General features: G+C 64.6%; 2 protein-coding genes across 3 annotated transcripts; one reads left to right on the forward strand and one right to left on the reverse strand.

The window, feature by feature from the left end:
* Positions 1-1,872: 1,872 nt before the first annotated feature.
* ATG9B (autophagy related 9B) lies at positions 1,873-6,607 on the forward strand. Its single transcript, XM_061449702.1, has 13 exons — positions 1,873-2,351; positions 2,483-2,526; positions 2,673-2,737; positions 2,835-2,999; positions 3,077-3,218; positions 3,291-4,039; positions 4,133-4,286; positions 4,355-4,534; positions 4,630-4,875; positions 4,957-5,168; positions 5,299-5,401; positions 5,758-5,848; positions 5,995-6,607. Exons 1-13 carry the CDS (start codon positions 2,252-2,254, stop codon positions 6,099-6,101), a joined length of 2,358 nt encoding a protein of 785 aa, XP_061305686.1. The 5' UTR covers positions 1,873-2,251; the 3' UTR covers positions 6,102-6,607.
* Positions 6,608-6,994: 387 nt separating this feature from the next.
* On the reverse strand, positions 6,995-18,150 carry NOS3 (nitric oxide synthase 3). Of its 2 annotated transcripts, XM_061449700.1 has the most exons (26): positions 17,859-18,150; positions 16,865-16,967; positions 16,332-16,480; positions 15,530-15,692; positions 15,328-15,419; positions 15,086-15,227; positions 14,871-15,010; positions 14,518-14,692; positions 14,323-14,424; positions 14,036-14,230; positions 13,888-13,961; positions 13,640-13,784; positions 13,437-13,541; positions 12,971-13,038; positions 12,786-12,902; positions 12,094-12,268; positions 11,886-12,015; positions 11,421-11,499; positions 10,848-11,035; positions 10,078-10,250; positions 9,430-9,640; positions 8,822-8,909; positions 8,545-8,666; positions 7,816-7,964; positions 7,283-7,477; positions 6,995-7,206 (listed from the first exon to the last, which is right to left on the reverse strand). In XM_061449700.1, the coding sequence occupies exons 1-26, from the start codon at positions 17,969-17,971 to the stop codon at positions 7,084-7,086; spliced, it is 3,516 nt and encodes a 1,171-aa protein (XP_061305684.1). In that variant the 5' UTR covers positions 17,972-18,150; the 3' UTR covers positions 6,995-7,083. The 2 variants fall into 2 exon arrangements, with proteins under 2 accessions (XP_061305684.1, XP_061305685.1); XM_061449701.1 differs by lacking the exons at positions 15,530-15,692; positions 16,332-16,480; positions 16,865-16,967; positions 17,859-18,150 and having other exon boundaries at positions 15,086-15,202.
* Between the last annotated feature and the right edge of the window lie 4,317 nt (positions 18,151-22,467).

Genomic DNA, 22,467 nt, shown 5'->3' on the forward strand with positions numbered 1-22,467 from the left:
GCTGCCGGTGCCCCACTTGGGGCTGTCCCCTCAGGGTCATCGGGGTGCCCGTGTACCCCCGTGTGGGCCCGTGAGGTGCAGGTGACACGGTGTGCATGACACCCCTGGGTGGCGGGTCGTGTCTGTGCGGGGTGCGTGTCACCGCGGTGCCGTCGGGGTGTGTGTCACCACGGCGTGTGTCACCGCGGGGCTGTCATACTGCCTGTGTCCCCATGAAGGTGTCCGTGTCCCTGCGGGGTCGTGGGGTCCCTGTGTGGCACATGTACGGGAACATGTGGCACGTGTGTTCTCGCACCGGTCACTGGGACCCTTGCAAGGGCCTGTCTGTCCCCGCGGGTGTCTGTGTCCCCCGGGGCGCGTGGGGGACCCGGGCTGCCCTGCCCCGGCCCGCGGGTACCCCCATGACCCTCGGTCCCCGGCTGTTTACGCCGCCCGGGCTATTTTCGGTCGGCCCGGCCGTACGGGTATTTTTGGCCGCCCGGTGCGGGGCACGTGGGGCCAGGGCCGTGTCGGCGTCACCGGCCGGGACACCCGATCCCGGGGGACACGGTGGCTCTGTCCCCAACGGGGAGTTGCACAAGGCCGGGGGTCAGCGAGGGGGGACGGCGTGTCCGGTGGCACCGAGGTCTCTCCCGGCCGCGGCCGCGTTCCTCCTGCTGAATCACCGCCCCGCGGCTCCGGGACTCCTTCGTGCCCGCGGCCCCGCCGTACTGGCCCCGGTGCCGTGAGTCAGGCCCCGGCAGCGCCCGCGGTGGGGAGGGGCCGGACGGCATCACCTGGCCGGGCGCTGGCACCGGGCACGGGAGGGGACACGGGTGACGGCTGCGGGAGCACCGGCCGGCCGCGGTAAGGGGAGGGCACCGAGGATGGGCGGGGGGGTCCCATCCTCCCCAGAGGGTCGAAGGGTCCAGTCCTGGTCTGGGGCCAGGGGTGCTGCCTTTCCGAGGGAGGAGTGGGAGTCCCATCCTGCCCCAAGGAGCTGGGGGTCTCAAACTGCCCCAAGGGAATTGGGGTCCTGTCCTACCCTGTGGAGCTGAGGGTCCTATCCTGCCCTGAGGGTCCAGGGGTCCCATCCTTCCCTGGGGGGTGTGAGTCCCATCCTGTCACACGGGGAGAAGGGTCCTGTCCTGCCCTGAGACTCCAGCAGTCCTGTCCTGTCCTAGGGTGCCAGGGGTACTGTCCTTCCCTGGGGAGGTGGGGGTCCTGTCCTGCCTAAGGGGATGGGGGTCTTGTCTTTCCCTCCCCAAGGGGCTGAGAGTCCCATCCTGCCCTAAGGGTCCAGGGATCCTGTCTTTTCTCAGATAGGGTTGGTGTCCCATTCTGCCCCAAGGGAACTGGGGTCCTGTCCTTCCCTAATGGGCTGGGAGTCCCATCCTTCTCCAAGGGAATTGTCCCTGGGAATGTATTTTCCCAGGGAGCTGGGACTTCTGTCCCAGAGGTTTGGGCTCCCTCTTACCCCAAGGCCAAGGGGTCTTGTTCCTCCCCAGAGGGCTTGTGGTCCTTTCCTCTCTGGACTCGAAGGTCCCTAGGGCATTAAGAGGCCGCGGAGGCTCAGGAGCTGGCCCTAAGCTTGGTCCTGCATCCCGGCTGCTGCCCTGGCTCTGGGCTGCTCACTGCCCCATGGCACCGGCCCCAGGGTGGGCTCTGAGGGGAAGGGGTCCATGGAGATGGGGGTCCACAGGGAGGGGGCTCCATGAGGATGGAGGTCCCTGGGGAGGGATCTCCATGGGGATGAAGATCTGTGGAGAGGGGTCTCCATGGTGATGGGGGTCCGTGGGGAGGGGTGTCTGTGAGGATGGGGGTCCACTCCACCCGGATGGAGGGGGTACGGCAGCATGACCTGAGGGTGCATGTGGGGTAATGGGGGGGGGGTCTTTGCGAAGCTGCACAGGAGCTCTCCCGGGGCAGCTCTGTCCCGGTGCCAGGGGGGCACGTTCTGGCACTGGCAGTGCCCCAGCCGGTGGGACGGGCCAGATGGCGTTGCCGTGCCCGGGGCCGTGTCCGTGACCTCGGTGCGGGAGGCCAGCTCAGGCCACCCGAATTCGGGGCACGTGGGTGGCTCAGAGTGACCTCGCCGGCATTTCCGGCTGCCGACCGCGGGGCAGACAGCTCACCCCGGCTCGCCCTGCGCCCCACGGCGGGGCTCTGGCTGCCCCATGGCCCATGGGGCTCCCTGCAGCCGGGTGGGGGTCCCAGGGCCACAGCAGTGGGTGCCGATGGGTGTCCCTGGCAGGCGTCACGGCGGCGGGCAATGGCGGAGCAGGGGGAGTACCACCGCCTGGAGGACTTGGAAGAGGACTCGCCCCCGGGCGAGGAGGAGCTGCTGGTGCATGTCACCGAGGGGCTGCAAGGTGAGGTGGGAAGGGCCCTGTCCCTCAGCCCTCTTGCTGGTCACAGCGTGGGGAGTGTGGGTCCCAGGCTGGGGTGCCCCCAGGGTGCCGTGGCGCTGGCTCAGCCCCCGCTGTTTTTCTCTCCCTGACAGATTCCTGGCACCACATCAAGAACCTGGATAATTTCTTCACCAAGATATCCTTGCAGGGCCCCTGCCTGGCTGCAGCCCAGCCCTTCCCGTGCCGGCACCATGGTGGTGGTGGGGGGTACCCCAGTGTTGGGAAGGGGTGCAGAGGGGTGGTCCAGCAACCCAAGCACATGCTCCTTAATGCAGCCCCAACATCTACCACTTCCACCAGAAGAATGGCTTTGCCTGCATGATGCTGTCCGATGTCTTTGAGCTGGTGTAAGTGCCAGTAGGACCCCCACCCACTGTGCCATATGGTGCTGTATGGTGCCGTGCTGTGGGGCAAGGGGCTGTGCTGACCCCCCGCCACCCCCAGGCAGTTCCTGTTCGTGGTCACCTTCTCCACCTTCCTGCTGTGCTGTGTGGAGTACGATGTTCTCTTCGCCAACCGGCCTCTCAACCACACTGGTGGGACAGCCCCCGACCGCAGCAAGGTGACGCTGCCCGACGCCATCCTGCCTGCCCCACAGTGCGCCCAGAGGTGAGGAGTGGGGCTGGTGCAGCCACACAAGGCTCCTAGCACTTCCAGATCCCTGTCTGACACATGTCCCCTGCCAGGATCAGGGCCAGCGGCTGGATCATCTTCCTGCTGGTGATGGCGGCTGCGTTCTGGCTGTACCGGCTGGTGAAGGTGCTGTGCAGCCTCCTGAGCTACTGGGAGATCCGCACCTTCTACATCAAAGCCCTCAACATCCCCTCGGTGAGCTGTGGGGATGGTGGGTCTGTGCCATGCCAAGCTATGCTGGTGCCAATCAGTGTGTCCTTGGTGCAGGATGGGCTGTGCAACTACAGCTGGCAGGAGGTGCAGGCACGGCTGATCTCGCTGCAGCGCCAGCAGCAGATGTGCGTGCACAAGCGGGAGCTGACGGAGCTGGACATCTACCACCGCATCCTGCGCTTCAAGAACTACACGGTGGCCATGGTCAACAAGTCGCTGCTGCCCGTCCGCTTCCACCTGCCCCTGCTGGGCCCCATCGTCTTCCTCACCCAGGGCCTCAAGTACAACCTGGAGCTGCTCCTCTTCTGGGGCCCCGGCTCCCTCTTCCAGAACAAGTGGAGCCTGCGGCCACAGTGCAAGCGTGCGGGTGCACGCCGGGAGCTGGCCCAGCGCCTGGCGCGCACCATGGTGCTGGTGGGGCTGGCCAACCTGCTGCTCTGCCCCTGCGTGCTGGTCTGGCAGCTCCTCTATGCCTTCTTCAGCTATGCCGAGGTCATCAAACGGGAGCCGGGCAGCCTGGGCGCCCGCCGCTGGTCCCTCTACGGCCGACACTACCTGCGGCACTTCAACGAGCTCAACCACGAGCTGCAGGCACGGCTGAGCCGTGGGTACAAGCCAGCCACCAAGTACATGAACTCCTTCACCAGCCCGCTGCTCACCGTGCTGGCCAAGAACGTCGGCTTCTTCGCCGGCTCCATCCTGGCTGTGCTCATTGTCCTGACTGTCTACGATGAGGACGTGCTTACTGTGCAGCACATCCTCACTGCCATTACACTGCTGGGGCTCGTGGTCACGGTGGCCAGGTGAGTGTGCTGGGCTGTGCCATGGGGTGGAAGTGGGCACAGGGGGCTGTGGGGTGGTTGAGTGGGAGGTGGGACGCCTGCCCCTGCCCACAGGTCCTTCATCCCCGACGAGCACACAGTGTGGTGTCCGGAGCAGCTCCTGCAGCGTGTCTTGGCCCACATCCACTACATGCCAGACCACTGGCAGGGCAATGCCAGCCGCTCAGAGACACGCAGCGAGATGGCACAGCTCTTCCAGTACAAGGCGGTGAGCGCAGGCATGGCTGGGTGGTGGGACCGCCCCTTGACCCCCCCTGACACCCTTGTTGGCTGCAGGTCTTCATCCTGGAGGAGCTGCTAAGCCCCATCCTCACCCCGCTCATCCTCATCTTTGCCCTGCCCTCCCGCGCCCTGGACATTGTCGACTTCTTCCGCAACTTCACAGTGGAGGTGGTTGGGGTTGGTGACATCTGCTCCTTCGCCCAGCTTGACATCCGCAATCACGGCAATCCCCAGGTGGGGTGTCCTGGGCTTGGGGTCTCCCAGGGTGTGGTGTGCTGTGGGATTGGGGGTCCCGGCCATAGAGACCCCACTCACCCCCTGCCCCACAGTGGCTGTCGGCTGGGCAGACAGAGGCCTCCGTGTACCAGCAAGCGGAGAATGGGAAGACGGAGCTGTCACTGATGCACTTCGCCATCACCAACCCGCGCTGGCAGCCGCCACCGCAGAGCGAGCTGTTCCTCAGCCAGCTGAAGGAGAAGGTGCAGCAGGACGCAGCTGCCGCACCGCCTGCACAGCGCATCCTGGCCGAGGGGCCGCTGGGCACATCCCTCCTCTCTGAGGACTCGGCAGCAGCGGTGAGTGGGACTGGCACACGGGGTTGCAGAGGGATCCAGGGGTCTCTAGTGGGCATTACCCTGAACCTGTCTCCTCCACAGCCGGATGGTTTGCTGGCCAGTGTCCTGGCCCGGCCCATCTTCTCTGCCAGTGGGCTGGTGTCCTGGGACCGGCGCTTCACTCAGCCCTGCAGCACCGCCAGCGCCGCCGCCAGCGTCCTGGCATCCCTGGCATCCTCCCTGCCTGGGCCAGTGCGTGGCCTCGCCACCGACAGCCCTGGCTGCCACAGTGGCCGCCGGCTCCCTGAGGAGAGGTCCTGGTGATGGGGGGCTTGGGGGATTCTGCACCCCCTGGGGGGTGATGGAGGGTGGTTGGGATGGGGTGTTGTGGCAGGGATGGGGTGTTGTGGCAGGGCCTCACGCGCTCTCTGGCTCTGCCTGCAGCCTGTTCCTGAGTGAGTCGCGACTGCGCAGCCTGAGCCGCTCGGCGCTGATCACCGAAGTGGCCTCTGCTGAGATGAGCCTCCATGCCATCTACCTGCATGAGGTGCAGCCCCCAGCAGCTGCCTGCCCACATCCCTGCCTTCATCCCTGCCTGCATCCCTGCCCTCTTCCCTGTCAGCATTGTTGGGTGTGGCTGCACCCATCTGGGTGCTCTGCCCTTGCCTCCTGCCCACCACCCTCATGGGTCTTGCCTGGTCCTGGTATTAGTCCCCAGTCCCTTGTCCCCAGTCCCACGGCCCCATAAGGAGGCAGCTTCCCATGATGGGGGGCTCTGACCACCTGTATGGGGGCTTTAACTGCCTCCGTTGGGGCTCTGACCACCATGACAGGGGGCTCTGCTGTGATGGGGGTATCTGACCACCATGATTTGGCCTCTGACCGCCTCTCCCACTCTTCCAGCTTCACCAGCAGCAGCAGCAGGGCCCTGGGCCCCAGGCTGTAGGGGTGTGGATGGCCACGGGGACACCCAAGCCGCCCTCCATGACCGCAGGTGAGCACCTCACTGAGGGTCCCAGGGGCCTGGGGATGTGTGCTGACCCCTGTCCCCCCTAGGCCTGAGCCCCAAGATGGGGCACCTGTAGGGTCCTGAGGGCTGGGGCCCTAAGCAGGGGTGGCTCTGACCCCTGTTTGCTCCAGGTTCCGCTGCCAGAGCCTCGCAGGCTCAACACCGGGAGATGCCACTGGGTGGCTGGGCTGAGGAAGAGGAGGAAGAGGAGGAGGAGGAAGAGCAGACGACGACCTAGCTGGCATCAGCTTTGGTGGGTGAGGGCATGGCATGGCATGGCATGGCCAGGGGGGGTCGATGACGACCCCTGTGTGCCAGCATCCCCGGTGCTGTGGTCACTGCTGGTGGCCTGTTTCCTCTGCAGGGTCCTGGGCATACTGAGAGCTCTCGGTGCTGCCAGGCACGGTGCCGGGAGAGCTGCCGGGAGGTGCTGGCTGGCAGCAAAGAACTCGCTGCTGCCCACCCTGCTGCCTGGGGGTGGGCATGCAGGGGGCCGGCCAGCCCTGCCCGGGCACAGAGTCTTGCTGGTGGCCCTGCCATGGCACAGGGGCCAGGGGTGCTGCCGGGGCAGCCAGCCCCTGAGGTGCTATATTTATGGGGGGTCACAGGGGGCCTGGGTTGCCCCTTGCTGGGGTTGGTGCCATTCCCGGTCCTGCTGCCTGCCCAGGCTGCTGCTCCCCACAGTGTCCTGCTCTGGGCACCGGACACATCGTCCTGCCATGGGAAATAAAGGTTTACAGAGGGGCTGTGCCAGTGGTGACTGTGCCAGGATCCAGCGGGAGGCTGGGGCCACACCAGGAGATGTGGGGCTGCACAGAGGGATGCCCTGCCATTGGCAAGGCCGTGGTGTTTGTGGCATGATGCTGGGATGCATGGGCAGATAGCGGTGTGGGTACCAGGGTGGTGTTGCTCACCCACAGCCACGCAGGTCACAGCCTAGAGACAAAACCTACAAACCCAACCACTGTTTCCCACTATCCCATGTCTGTCCCATCCATGGCCAAGCAGTGCTGGGTGATCCCATCGCAGTGGAGCCACAGAGCATGGTGCACCCATGTCCACTCCACTGGTGATGCTCAGTGCTGGCAGTGCCACCCAACACACTGGGAGAGGTGAAGCACGGGGACGGAGTTATCAAAACTAAACCTTTACTGGGAAGCAGCACTGCCTGCAGCGGGATGGAGGGGCCATCCGCAGGGGTCCCCTCTGCCCCAGCACACTCAGGGGGCTGGGCCTGGCAGCCGGCGCTCCTGCATAGAGAAGGACTGGCTGCGGATGCGGAAGGCCACCTCCTGTGTGCGGAAGGTGAGGCCGAAGATGTCCTCGTGGTAGCGGTTCTTGTCCTGGGGGAGCAGGCGTCAGGGTGGTGCGCCGGGGCATGGTGCCGGCACCGGTGCGCCACATGTCCACAGCCCTTACCCGCAGCTCGCTGATGAAGTCCCCCGCCTGCCCCAGTGTCATGCCGGCTTGCTGCACCAGGATGTGCTGCACCGTCTGCAGCACCTCGGTGGCCATTGTCACGTCCCCGCACACGTACATGTGCCCGGTGCTCTGGCACAGCACCCTGTGCACCTCCGCGGCCAGCTGCGTCCGCAGCACATCCTGCACATAGGTCTGGGGACACCACAGTGGGGTGGCCACTGACACCAGCACACAGCCACGTGTTCCCATCCACACCCTGTCCCTATCCTCATTCTGTTCTAACCTCATTTCTGCCCCATCCTCATCAGTGTCCCCAGTCCACCCTTGCCTCCATCCTTGCGGAGTCATCTTTCATCCCTCCATCCTTGTGTCCACTCCATCCCTGTCCCCTCTGCCTCTGTCCCCACCCTTGTCCTCATCATACCCCTTGTCTCCACTGTACCCCTGCCCTCAGCTCCATCCTTGTCCCAGTCTCCATGCTTGTCCCCGTCTCCATTCTTGTCCCCATCCCGTCCCCATCCCTGTCCCACCTTGGGGGTCCCTGGCTCGCGGGAGAAGGCAGTGAAGACCTGGCTGAGGGCCCCCTGCTCCTGCGCCTCCTGCATCTCCTGCCGGTAGATGTGGTCCAGTGCAGAGGAGCGGCAGCCAAACACCAGCACCATGCTGCCCAGGGGACCGCCTGCAGGGGGGCAGTGGCTGGGACGTGTCCTCGTGGCCCCATACCCTTGTCCTCATACCCTGCATCACTGCTCTGCTATGCTCTGCAGCTTCCCAACCATTTCCCTGTGTCTCCATGCTGCCCTGTCACCATGTTCCCCCATCCCCATGTCCCCATGCCCCCATACTGTGCATAATTGTGGCACCACACTGTACTTGTGTCCCCATGGCCCCAGCCTTCATCCCTTTCCCCATGTCCCCAGTCCTGTGTCCTGCATCCCACAGTTACCATGCCTTGCATCCCCATGCCTCCAGTCCCCATGCCATACCCCTCCATCCCTCTGCCTTGTTCTGCATCCCGGTGCCATCACGTCCTTGTGTCTCCATGCCCCTGGATTCCATCCCCTTCCCCATGTCCCAAGCCATGTGCCACATGTGCCTGCATCCTCATGCCACTTTGTCCTCATGTTCTCATGTCACATCCCTCCATCCATCCCTGAGCCTTGTCCTGCATCCAGGTGCCACCATGTCCTTGTATCTCATCCCCCCCAGCCTTCACCCCCGCTCCACGTGCCCCTTCTCCCCCCATCCCCATCCCTGACCTTCTGTCTGCAGATGGTGCAGCCGCTGCTGCCAGAAGCTGCGGAAGGGCGCGATGCCTGTGCCGGGCCCCACCAGGATGCAGGGGGCCTCGGGGGTGGGCGGCAGCCGGAACGAGGGGGCCCTGCGGACAATGGGTCAAGGGGAGCGGGGGGACCACGGGGCAGCCCCCGCGGAGGGGTGGAGCGGGGTGCAGGGCATGTCAGGAGATGTCCTGCAGGGGGAACCACTGAGGCATGCTGGAGGTGGGGGGGGGAGGCAGGCAGGGCTGTCCCTTACCCTCGGATGAAGGCAGGCACAGTGTCCCCGGGCTGCAGCCTCGCCAGCCATGTGGAGCAGACACCGTAGTGCAGGGGGCCCTGTCCGTCTGTGGGGACCCAAGGGCCTGGAGGGGCTGCGGCAGGCAGCAACCTCCAGCAGGGAGCCCCCCAGCAGGCAGACCCCCCTCCCCAGCAGGTCTTGGGACACTTTCATCCCCACGCAGTCTGGAGTACAGGGGACATGGAGCCTGGGATGGTGAACGGGGCACGGGGAATGTCCCTGGAGGCTCTATCACATCCAAGGGCAGCACTCAGAACTGTGTGATGGGGCTGAGTGGGAGCCTGGGATGGCCTGGAGATGCCCCGGTAACCCTGAAGGTGCCTGAGGAACATTGGAGGTGCCCTGGGGACCCTGAAGATGCTCTAGGGACCTGGGAATGCCTGAGGGACCTAAGCGCGCCTTGGGGAACCTGGAGATGCCTGAGGAGGCCTTGAGGTACCCTGGGAACCTGGAGATGCCCTGGGGACCATGCAGCACAAGGATGCTGGGAGCAGTCATTGCCGTGCCTATGGCAGGGCAAAACGCAGCAGCCCCCAGCACTCGTCCCCATCCCCGTCCTCACTCACCCTCACTGTGGTAGGTGACAACAGCCACAGTGAGGTGGATCTCCCCGGGGCTGAGGCCAGGTGCGGAGCTGATGGAGTAGTAGCGAGGCTGGAGCAGAGGGAGCTGGGTGAGCAGCAGGGAGGCCGGCAGCGCAACAGAGGGGAACTCCTCCAGCACCTCCAGCAGTGTGGGGCACCGGAACCATTTCCAGTCCTCGTACAGCCGGGCATCCTGCAAAGCACCCAGCTGTGCCATGGCCGCCACACCAGCAGCCCCAGCTGCTGTCCCAGCCAGGGAGGGGACCAGCATCCCAGCATCCCAGTATCCAGCAAGGGAGGGGCCCAGCATCCCTATATCGCACTATTCAGCCAGGGAAGGAGCCAGCCAGCATCCAAATATCCCCATCAGGGAGAAACCCATCCCAGTATCCCAGCCAAGAGGAGCCCAGCATCCCAGTATCCTGATTAGGGAGGGCTCAGCATCTCAGTATCCCGGCCAGGGAGGCACCCAGCACCCCACTATCCCAATATCCCAGGCAGGCAGGATAGCACCATCCCGATATCCCAGTACCAGCCAGGGAGGAGGGCAGCATCCCAATACCCCAGCCACGGACGGCCCCAGCACCCCAGTCAGCAGGGACCAAGCCTCCCAGCGCCCCCAGCCCGCACCTGGCCGAGCTGCTGCAGGCGCTGCTGGTCGCCGGGCTCCCGCGCCAGCGAGGCCAGGAGCTGCAGGAACTGGGGGCTCGGCGGGGCCACAACGTCCAGGAAGAAGGTGAGCGCCTGCGCCAGGGTGCAAGGGGGCAGGCGGCTCTGCGGCACCCAGGGAGGGGGGCACCCACCTGCGGGATGGGCAGGGATGGCATCAGCAAGCCATTGGGGTGGCATGGGGATGTTTTTCTCCTTTTCTCCTTCACTTTCCCTTCCCATTCCCCTTCTGCTTCCCTTTCCCTGTCCCCTCCTCTTCCCCATCCCTTTCTTTCTCCCAGTTCTTGCTGCTTTCTCTTCCCAGACCGTTTCCTCCCCCTTCCCCTTCCATTTTTCCCTTTCCCTTTCCCCTTTCTCTTTCCCTTTCCCTTTCCTTTTCCCTTTCCCTTTCTCTTTCCCTTTTCCCCTTTCTCTTTCCCTTTCCCCTCTTTCCCTTTCCCTTTTCCTCTTTCACCTTCCCCAGCTCCTGCTTTTTCCTCTTCCCCTGCCCCAGCCTCTTCCCCTTTCTCCTTCCGTGTTCCTTTCCTTGTACTCTTCGTTTCCCTTTTCTCCAGGCCCTTCCACTTCACTTTTCCCAACCCCTTCCCCAGCCCTGTCTCTTTTCCCTTTCCCGTTTCCCTTCTCCCTTTTCCTACACTTTCGTTTTCCCTTTCCCCTTCTTTCTCACCCTCTTGCCAGCCCCTTCCCTCTCCCCTTCTCTTTCCCCATCTCCATCCTGCCCGGTCCCGTACCGCTGGGGTCCCCCTCCCGACTCTCCACGCTCACGGGCTGCTCGGCGGGCGGGGGGTCCTGCACGCGTGCCAGCAGCCCCTGGACCAGCTCGTCCCGGTTGGCCGGGAACACGCCGAGGTGGTCCCCGGGCTGGTACCGCAGCTCAGCCTGCCCTGACGAGCACAGCCGCACCAGCAGCGTGGCCCGGCTGCCGCGGGGGTCAGCGCGGGGGAACCCGGAGGTGGGGTCCCAGGGATGGGGTGTCCCGGTCCCAAGGATGGCGGTGTCATGGGGATGGGGATGCCGGGGATGGGGAAAGCGGGGGATGGGGGTGGCAGGGGATGGGGGTGTCCCAGGGATGAAGGCATCTGGGGGTCCCAATGGCACGGGAATGTGGGAGGTCCTGGGGATCAGGGTGTCGAGGGATGGGGGTTCCTGCTCCCAGGGATGGTGATGCCACAGGGATGAGGGTGTCTCGGGGGTGCGAGGGAGTACTGGGGGTCCCAGGGGCATGGGGGGGTTCCCAGGGATAGATGGTCCAAGAGGCGGGGTAGTCCCGGGGATGGGGGGGTCCAGGTTGGGGGGGGTCTCACCTGGATTCCTCGCTCTGCAGGTTCTCCACGGAAAGCACCGTGCAGGGGAACACCCGGCGCTTGTGCAGGTGGGACAGCCCTGAGAGGGTACGGGGGGGGCTGAAGTTATGGAGGGGGCACAGGGGGACTGGGAGGGACTGTGGGAGGGCTCGGGGCTAACAGGGTGTCCTGTGGGGCAGTTGTGGGGAGTCACAGGGATGCTGGGAGGGAATGTAGGGGTGGGGGTTTACAGGAAGTCACGGAGGGCTGGAGAGATAAGGGGGTGACAGGGGGACTGTAGGGGATTCCACGTTTGCACTTGGCTGAGGGTGTCTCGAGGGGGCTTTGGGGTGTCCCTAGAGCTGTGGGGTGCAAGGCAATGTCCCAGGAGGGGGGCATGGGGAAGATGCTGGTCGCACGGGGGGGGGTGATGCAGAGGGTCTGGGGGTGCTGGGGGGGATCGAAGTTGCCGGGGTGTGGTGGTACCTGCGAGGGTCTCGGTGGCCTGGGGCTGCACAACCAGCCGGTGCCTTTGGCGCTTCCAGCCCTGCGGGGGGGCGAAGAGCTCCTCGGCCCCCCCTGCCCCGTCCCCCACACAGAAGGTCTCACAGGCCGCCTGGGGACACAGAGCGGGGCCCGGTGGGTGCCGGGGGTGGGGGGCAGTGGGTGCTCCCCCCCGGTGCCCCTTGCTGACCTGGAAGACGAGGCGAGCCCATGTGCGGAAGGACTCCTCCTGGGCGCAGAGCTCGTCGCCCTCCCCCATGGGCAGCACCCGCTCCCCCCCCAGCTCCTCCAGTCGCGTGTCCACGGCGCGGGCGAAGGCGCAGAAGTGGGGGTACGCCCGCGAGCCCAGCCCGAACACCGAAAACCTGGGGGGGGGGGGGCTGTGAGCGCGGGGATCCCTGACCTGCTGGTCGAGGGGTGAAGAATGCAGTGGCGAGGGAGGGGGCACGCAGGGCTGGGGGAGATGTGGACATGGGGCTGGGGGTAACAGGGGCTGAAGGGGATGGGTACACCGGGCTGTGGGGATGGAGCACCCAGGACTGGGGACACCCAGGGCTGTGGGGGAATGCTCCTGACTGTCAGTGGGGCGCACCCAGGGATGTGTGTCAGGGCAGGGGGTGTGGGGATGGTCTGTGTCAGCAGGGGTTGGTCAGGGCCGTTACAAGCAGGGTTCAGGGTTGGGGCTGCTCCTGCCCCTTCCCACAGCCATGGGGACAGACAGGGCTGGTGCTGCTGGTGCTAGGGCTGGTGCCCATCACAGACTCTACCCCATCCCCACCAGCAGCTGGACCCCCAACAGGGCATCCTGAGCCCCAGCAGGATGCTGAGCTCTGCCAGAGGGCCCCATGCCTATGCCCATGGCTGTGGCCATGGCAGCGGTACCGCAGGGCGCCCAGTGTGCCGGCACTGTCCGTGTTGCTCAGTTGCCGCCGCTTCTTCTTCCAGGAGGCGACGAGCTGGTCAGACTGTGAGACACTGTTGAACCGCAGCTTGTAGCTCCTGTGTGGGATGGAAAGGTGAGTGCAGGGCCCTGGCAGGGGTACCCCCAGTCTCCCCCAGGTGCTCACATGGGTGGCTCAGCCTGGGAGGTGCTGGTGTATGGTGAAGTCATCTCCATCAACGCCTTGGAGAAGCTCTGTTGGGGGGCAGCATGTCACAGGCACATCACTACCCCATCCCCATTATATCCCATCCCCATCCCCTTCCCATCTTCATGCCCATCTCCATCCCCGTGCCCATCTCTATCCCCATGCCCATCCCATCCCCATCTCCATTCCCATCCCATCCCATCCCCATCCCTTTTTCCATCCTCATCCCCATTCCAGTTCCCATCCCAGCCACACTCCATCCCCATCCCTATCTCCATTTCACACTCATCCTTACCTCTATCCCCATACCATCCCATTTCCATCCTATTCCATCCCCATCCCTACATCCATTCCCATCCCAGCCTTATCACATCCACATCCCATTGCCATCCCCATCCTATCACTATACCCATTCCATCCCCTTTCCCCTCTAGCAGCCCCTCACCTCTGCACACTCAGGGGGGTCTCCATTGCCAAAGGTGCTGGTCACCACCAGCACCAGGGTCTCATGCTCCAGGGACACCACATCGTACTCATCCATGCACAGCACCTGAGTGGGGAGTGGGATACAGGGCTGGGATGTGGGCATGGAGCTGCAGCTGTCCCACTGCAGCCCAGGCTGTTGCTCCCCCATCTCCCCCTGCCCACCTTGGGGTCAAAGGCATGTCGGAAGAGCTGGCAGAGGTTCCAGGCATAAGTCCGGGATTTGCCAGTCTCAGTGGCATAGAGGATGGTGGCCTTGACGCGTCGCGCCATCATGTGTCCCATCAGCTTGGCCGAGATCTTCACTGCACTGCGGTGCGGAATGTGGGATCATTGGGTCAGCATCCAGCCTCAGCCTGGGGCCCCATGGGCAGAGGTCCTCCACAAGGACCCCTCCAAAGGTGGACACCTACTTGGCCACCTCCTTGAAAGTCTTTCTCCTGGTGACAGTGGTGCCTTTGGACACATAGACCTTCCAGGCATCAGGCTGTGGGGCAGGCAGGGGGTCAGCCATGGAGCTGTGGGGTTGTGGGAACATGGAGATGGTGCGGCTGGGCTCACCTGGTAGCGGAAGGTTGGGCAGAGCTGGTAGTTGACCATCTCCTGATGGAAGACAGGCGTGAGGCTGCCTGAGATGGGGGGCACGATCCAGACCCAGTCGGCCGGGCACCCGCCTCGCGTCCGCAGTTCATTCTCCATGTGCTTCACGAAGGACTCGGTGGCTGCGTGGTGGTCCACGATGGTCACCTTGGCCACCTACGGGTGGGGGCAGAGGGCTGGGGGTGCTGGGAGCCCTGGCATCGTGGCGGTGCCGGTGTCCCCTTGGCATGGCGGTGCCGGTGTCCCACCTGGTAGCTGTGCAGCACGGCGATGTTCACCTCCACCGCTGCCTTGTCCTTCCACAGGGACGAGGTCGTCCGTGTGTCCAGCCCCATGCGCAGGGCCACTTCCTGCCGATGGCACAGCATGGTACGGTATGGTACAGGGGGCTCAGCCTGGCTGCCCTGGTCACAGAGGCTCCCAATGGGAGTCCCAGGGCTCACCGGCAGCAGGTTGTAGCGGTGGCTGTCGCAGAGGTTCCTGGTGCCGATCTCACTGCTCATGTACCAGCCATTGAAGGGGGCTGCTGGGAATTCCAGCCCCCCAATCTCCAGCAGCATGTTGGAGACAGCTGGCAGTGCGTACCACCGCAGCCCCAGCTCCTCGAACCACGCCAGCCTGCACGGGGGAATTCCAGCCAGAGACCTACACCAACCCCGTGAGCATCCCCAGCCTCCATCCCAGCCCCATTCCCATCACCCCAGGGGCAACCAGCCCCACAGCCATGACCCATGGGGATGGAAGGGGCCATGTGGGGCAGGTAGGGGTCGGGGCAGGGGGGCACAGCCCCACTCACGTGGGGTGCTGGAGCGGCACCTCGAGGACCAGCTCTGGTGGAAGGGGGAAGAGCTCAGGGGACTCCTCGGGGCTCTGCAGCAGCAGCGGCAGCACGTCGAAGCGGCCGTCACCAGGGGTCCAGCCATGGTGAACACAGAGCTGGGGGTGGCAGCGTCAGATGGGGGTGACACCAGGGGAATCAGGGTGTCTGGGGGTCCTTAGGGGTCTCCTCACCTCTGTGATTTCCACATTGGCCGGGTCCCCCAGCACAGAGCCGTCGGGCTGCCGGTACCCGGCATAGCGGATGAGCTGCGTGTTCCAGATGCGGAAATCACCCCGGCCCGGCATCCGCTGGGGGAAGATGGTGATGGCAGACCTGGGGGTCCAGGGTGGGAAGTCACCATCACCCCACTGCCTGTGGGGATGGGTGCTCCTGCCCCGGGTGGGGGGTTCTGGTGGCTGGGAAGAGCTCTCACCGAATGTTGCCGCGATTGGTGGCATACTGGATGTGGGTGCAGAGGAAGCTAAACATCTCCCCAACATTGGCACAGTCCCGGGCATCGAACACCTATGGGATGGGGTCAGGGCAGTCCAGCAGATGTCGCACGGCCACCCCATGGAGCACCGACCCCGGGGTGCCCCACAGCTATGGGGCAGGTGTGGTGCGAGGGTCCTCACCTGTAGCTTGTTCCACTGGATGCGCCCCACGCAGCGTGCGGCATTGCGCCAGGCCTGCTTGGCACCAAAGACGAGCTCTGGCTCCAGCAGCTGGTAGGTGCCGCTGGCCGCGATGGCAGCTTCCACCTCCCGCAGCCTCTGGGTGTGTGCCGGGGAGTTCTCCCTGCAGAGACCCCACGTCTCAGCTCCCCTGCACTTCTGTGGGGTGCCCCAAGAAGGGATGGGGATAGGGGTGCCCTGGGCCACAGCTGGGTCTATGGGGTTACACTACGGCTGGGTTGGCGTTATGAGGTGTCCCAGAGCTGAAATGAGGTGTGCCCTGGGGCTATGGAGTTACATTAGGGCAGGGATGGGGATATGGGGTGTCCCAGGGCAAGGATGGGGATGGATGGTGCCCTGTGGCTATGGAGTAACTGGTGCAGGAATGGGGATGTGGGGTGCTCTGGGGGGGAAGTGGGGATAAGGGTGTCCGGGGGCACATCTGGGGCTACGGAGTTATGTCGGGGCAAGGATGGAGATAAGGGGTGTCCGAGGGCATGGATGGGAATGTATGGTGCCATGGGATGGAAGTGGGGATGGTGTGTGCCCCGGGGCACAGCTGGGGCTATGGGATTACTTTGGGGCAGGGATGGGGATATGGAGTGTCCCAAGGCAGGGATGGGGTTGCGGCTGCCTTGAGACAAGGATGGGGCTTTGCAGTGCCTGTCAGGCAGGGCTGGGGTGTGCCCTAGGGACAGCACCAGGGCTGTGGGGTGCTTTGGGGCAGCTCGGGGGCTGTGTGGTGTGCACCCTCCCCGCTCACCGCCGCAGGGACACGTAGTACTGCGTGATGAAGTCCCGGGCCAGCCCCAGCAGCTCCTCGGCGGGACGAGCACCCTCGGGGACCGGGGTCGGCAGCGGCCGCGGGAGCACCAGCGAGCCCAGGCAACGCTGTCCAGAGCAGGGCAGCTCCTGGGGAGGGGGGGTCATCAGGGGGCCCTGCCTGCGCCACCAGTTCCAGAGCACCCATCTCTGCAGCCTCATCCGCACGTCCTCCATCCTGTGTCCTCCAGCCCTGCACCCCCCCTCCTGCACCTCATCCCTGCAGCCCCATCCACATGTCCCTCATCCTGTACCCGCAGCCCTGCACCACATCCTCATGGTCCCCAGCCCCACACCCCGAGCCTCGCATCCCCAGTCCCCGTGCTCCGTACATCCATGCTCCCAATTTCCGTGTTCTCCATCCCCATGACCCCCGTCCCCGTGCCCCTCAGCCCTCCACCAACCTGCAGCCCCCCATTCTGCACGTTAGCCCTGCACCCTCCATCCTGCAGCCCCATCGCCGTGGCCCCCCACCTGCAGTGCCTGGGCGCACAGCGTGTCGTAGCCGATGCTCCCGGTCTCCCAGTTCTTCAGCCGGGCGAAGCGGGGAGGCTCCGCCGGGCGGGTGGGCGCCAAGCTGGAGAGGGGCAGCCCTGAGCCCAGCCCCGCACAGGGACGGGGGGGTCTCAGCCTGCCCCACACGTGGAGCACTCCTGGAGGTCCCGGCGGAGGGGTAACCCCACTGCACTTGCTCCAGCAGCTCCAGCACTGGGACCCTCGCAGGACCCCAGGGTGCTGGGGACCGCGACCCCCGGAGAGGGTACGGAGGGGCAGGGGGGCGATGGGCTCGGAGGCTTAAGCGGGGGCTGAGCTGGAGGGGGTGCAGAGGATGTGGGGGGCGTGGGGCGTTCCTGGGCCTGGTGGGTGTGTGTGAGTGTGAACAATGGCTGTGAGTCAGAGCGGGCACTCGGCCACCGAGGGGGGGACCCAACTCCCGTCCCTATTCCCTTCCCCATTCCCGTCCCCTCCTGACTGGGGGGTCCCCATGCATTCTGGCACTGCTCCACCTCCCACCCCACGCCATCCCACACTCTCCCTCCCCTTATATCCATCCCCATGTGTCCCATCCAGCCCATCACATCCTGGTGTCCCAATGTCTGCTGGGGGCTGGAATGGGCACCGCAGTGTGGGCTGGCCATGGGCAACACCGTGGGGCATGGATATAAGGGGGAGGGTGATGGCGATGGGGCACCACAGCAGGCGGTACAGGGCTCTGCTGCACCATGTCCTGCCCCCGTGAGCCGCATATACCGCCCCACTGGGGACAAATATCCAGGAGGACAATTCCCCGGTGGGCTCCTGCCACGTGGAGACGTCTGCAGGAGCGGGTCCAGGCAGGAGGTGACCAAGCAAGGGGTCCCCACCGAGGCACAGTGGCCGGTAGCCCCGGTGTGTGCTGTGCTGGGTGCCAGCGCCGCGTCTGCCGCCAACCACCATCCAACCCCGGCAACCGTCCCCGCGCACCCACCTGCCCCGCTCGGTGCCGCCGCTCTCCTCGGGCACCGCGCTGACCTGTCGGGAGCAGAGGCCGAGGCCGCAGGACCGCGCGGCGCCGGGCAGCACGGCCGGCAGGTTGCCCATCGTGCCGCCACTGAGCCGCCGGTGCCGGGAGCGGCCGCTTCCTCCGGCTGTGGTGGGAAGTGGTGACCTCGGTCGCCCGCGCCTCCGCCCCGCGCACAATGGGCGCCCCACCACTGCCACCACACAGCCTGGGACACACCGAGGACTCTGCCATGGGGCGGGAGAGATGGGGGCTTCGGCCCCGCTGCGACCTCCCTGTGATCCAGCGTTAGGTCAGGGGGATGCAGCGACAGCAGTGGCGGGGGGTGGCATGCACAGCACCCCGAGAATGGCCATAAGGCTCTGGCACAGCCATGGGACCACCAGTGCGGTCACAGGACCCCCAGCATGGCTACCGTGCCTTAGCACGGCCTTGGGACCCCCTGCATGGCCACAAAGCCCCTGGCACAGCTACAGACCCCCAGCAGGGCCCCAGACCCCCAGCACAGTCACAAGGTCCTTGGCATGGCCATGGGTCCCCAGCACAGCCATGGGACCCCTGGCATAGCCGTGACCTCCCAGGTGTGGTCACAGAACCCCGAGCACACCCACGGACCTCCCGGTGTGGCCACAGAACCCTCAGTGTGGCCACAGGACCCTCAGAATGGCCACAGTACCCTCCTACCTCCCTCAGTGCTGCCCCTCAGGGGGCCATGAGGCACGGGCCCACTTTTGAACCAGGAGGCTGAGTGCTCCATGAAAGTCTCAGGCCCCCTCCCCGGACCCCGACCACGGGCTGTGGGGCTGAAGTCCGAATCGAGCCCCCGGTTCCCTCGGCCCCCACTGCATGGGGCGGCTGCTCCCCACCCAGTTCCTGCCTTTGCTGTGCCAGGCACTGCCCGGGGACCACCGGACAGGCACGCCGGGGGGGGGCTGCACCCCTGGGCACTCCCGGGGGGAGACCCTGGGGAGAAGGGGGCAGGATGGGTGGGGGTCACCCTGGCTATTGGCTGGGCTGGGGTCCCATGGTCACCCTGAAGGATGGGACGAGGGTCCCGAGGAAGGTGAAATGGGGAATCCGGGTGCCGGGGAATGATCGGAGGGAAGAGGAACAGAGGGTCCTGCCCTGGGGAAGTGCGGAGTCCCCGGGGCCATGGCGGGGGGTGGTCTGGCCGTTCGCCGTTGGGGATGAGGGGGCTCAGCCGACGGGAAACCGCGCCCGACCCCGGCTGCCGGCGGTTCCTTCCTGCTCCGGGGGAGCGGGGCGGGGGGGGCGATGGGGCGGGGGGTGACAGGCACCACGGGGATGGGGGCACAGAGCAGGGGGGAAACCCCAGGGGCCCCGGGTTGGGGGAAGTACAGGCAGGACGGGTGGGAGCGGGGGAGAGGGTCCGGCCAAGCAACCCCTCGATGGGTCCTCACCCAGCCCCACGACGGGGTCCCGGGTTCCAGTCCGGGGCTCCCAGATTGCCCCCCCCCGCCCCCCCCCCAACCGGGGTATTCCTCCCCACCAGCCGGGACCGTGCCCCCCATAATGACCGCAGGGGGAGGACAGGACTGTCCGTCACTGCAGAGTGCCCATCCGATTGGCTGGTCTTCATGGGGGGGGTGGAGCCTCGGGCGGGAGGGGCTCAAGGTTTGTTCTGCCCCACGACTCGGCCCCTCCCCACAGCCCCCCCTGCTCCACAGCCCAACGTGCCCCATGGCCGGGCCACTGCCCGGCCCCACGAGTGTCCCGGGGGGCAGACGAGGGACACTCAGGGCTCGGCTGAACTGGGCTGGGCTGGGCTGGGCTGGGGGGGATGAGCTGGGCTGGGCTGGGCTGGGCCGCTCTGGGCCGGGCCGGGCCGGGCCGGGCGGTGCCTCGGTTGCAGCCCCGCAGTGGGACCGGTCCGAATCCGGAGAATGTTTCAGCACCTGGGACAGAGCCCGGCCGGGCGGTGGGATCGGGACCGGGCTGGGACGGGGAGGGGCTTGGAACTGGAACTGGAACTGGGACTGAAAGTGGAACTAGGACTGGAGCTAGGGAATGGTCTGGGACTGGGACCAGATCTGGAACTGGGACTGGATTTAGGTCTGGGAATAGGATTGCAAACGGGACTAGGACCAGCATCAAGACTAGTATCATGGTTGGGACTGGGATTTGACTGGGACTGGGACTTGACTGGACTGGCACTAGAATTTAGACTGAAACTGGGATTGGGATAGATTCTGGAACTGGACTTGGACCTGTATGGGAACAGGGACTGGGATCAGCATCATGGTTGGTAGTAGAATTGGATTGAGACTGGGACTGGGACTGGATTTGGATTAGGACTGGGACGAAGACTGAACTGGACTCCAAGTGGACTGAGACTGGATTGGAATGGGCTGGGACTGGCACTGGACTGGATTGGCACAGTGAGCAGGACTGGAAAGGGACTGGATTGGGAATGGGATTGGGACTGGGACTCAGCACTGGGACCAGGACCAGAACTAGGTCTGGGTCCAGAATTGTAACTGAAACTGGGACAGAGACTGAGACCATGACTGGGACTGGGACTAAACTGAACTGACACAGGGAGCTGGCAGGGACTGGGCTGCACTGGATGGGATTGGGACAGGGACTGAACTGGTATTAGGAGTGGGACTGGGACCACTACCAAGACCAGCATGATGACTGGGACTGGGATTGGATTGAGACTATGACTGGGACTAGATTGGGATTAAATTGAGTTGGGACTAAACTGGGACAGACACTGGGTCTGATCTGGGACTGGGACTGAACGGGACTGGACTGGGACTGCGCTGGGACCATAACCGTCACTGAGACCTGCACCATGACTGGGACCAGGAATGGACTGAGACTGGGACTGAAACTAGAACTGGGACTGGACTGGAGCTGAACTGGGACTGGAATTGGGTCTGGGACTAAGATTTGGACTGGGACTGGGACCAGCACTGAGACTAGCATCATGCTTGGGACTAGGATTGGACTGAGACTGAGACTGGGATTAAAACTGAGATTGGTCTGGGATTGATTCTTGGACCAGACTGGATTTCAACTAGACTGAGACTGGAATTGGACTTGTATGGGGACAAGGATGGGTACTTGTACTGGGAGCAGCATCATGGTTGGTAGCAGGATTGGACTGAGACTAGGACCAGGACCACGACTAGGACTAGACTGGGACTGGACTGGGACCAGGACTAGAACTCTACTGGGACTGGGACAGAGACTGGGACTGAGATGGCTCTGGAAGTGAGTTGGATTGGACTGGACTGGGACTGGGACAGGAACTGGACTGGGAATGGGACAGAACTGGGACTGGGACCAGCACCTCGACCAGCACCATGATTTGAACCAGCACTGGGACTGGAACTGAGTCCCAGTACTGGGACTGGGATCATGACTGGGACCAGCACTGAGACTGTGTCCAGGACTGGGACTGAAACTGGGACCGGCACCAGAACTGGAATGCAACAGTAGGACTGGGAGTGTGAGTGGGACTCAACACTGGAACTGGGACCAGCATTGGGACTGGGACCAGGAACTGGCCATACTGGGACCACACTGGGGGCTCTGGGGCCGGTTCCGTCCATGAAGCAGGATGGGGTGCTGGAGGGTGGCTGCTGCTGCTGCTGGGGTGAGGGGAGGGATGGGGTAGAAGGGGAAGTGGGTGGTCCCTTGTGGGCAGTGGGGCTGGGGAATCACCAGGGAGGAGCACCCAGCACAGGGACACAGACCTGTGCTCCATGGGCCCTGCCACAGCCAGACCCCCCAGGCCCCAGGGGACCCTGACCTCAGCAGTCCAGCTGTGCCCTGACCCTGTGTGACCCCACATGACCCCAGTGACCTGACTGGCACTTGAGCTGGGAGCCTCTGCCCACTCCGGCAGCTGTCCTGATGTCCAAGCATCCCGACATCCCAGTGCCCTGGTGCCCCAGCATTCTCATATCCCAGAATTCTGGTGTCCCAGCATCCTGGTATTGCAGCATCCTGGGATTCCAGTGTCCCCACCATCCTAGTGTCACAGCATTCTAGAGTCCTTGGCATCCCAGAGACCCCACATCATGGCATCCCAGTGCCCTGGTGTCCCAGTGCCATGGAGTCCCAGCATCCCAGCACCCCAATATCTCAGCATTCATGCATCCTGGTGTCCCAGTATCCCATTGTTCCAGTATCTTTGTATTGCAGCATCCTGGGATCCCAGTGTCCCACCATCCTGGTGTTACAGCATCACAGTGTCCTGGTCATCTCAATATTCTGGTGTCCCAGCATCCTAGCATCCTTGGCATCCCAATGTCCCCACATCATGGCATCCCAGAGTCCTGGTATCTCATCATCCCAATGTCTCAGTGTCCACGCATCCTGGTGTCCCAGCAGCCTGCTGTTACAGCATTCTAGTGTCCCAGCATCCTGGCATTCTTGGCATCCCAGCATCCCCACATCCCGGCATCTCAGTGTGCTGGTGTCCCGGTGTGCCACCTGCCTGGGCTTGTGGCCTTGCAGCGGGAAGGATGGGCAAGGAGCAGGCGAGGGCAGCGGGAGCAGGGACGGTCAGGGCACATCCATGGGCAGGGCCGGGGCAAGGCTG

This window comes from Pezoporus flaviventris, unplaced genomic scaffold (assembly GCF_033815535.1).
Source record: "Pezoporus flaviventris isolate CSIRO_AGI_PZ_B2104156 unplaced genomic scaffold, CSIRO_AGI_Pfla_v1 ptg000007l, whole genome shotgun sequence".
Taxonomy (NCBI): Eukaryota; Metazoa; Chordata; class Aves; order Psittaciformes; family Psittacidae; genus Pezoporus; species Pezoporus flaviventris.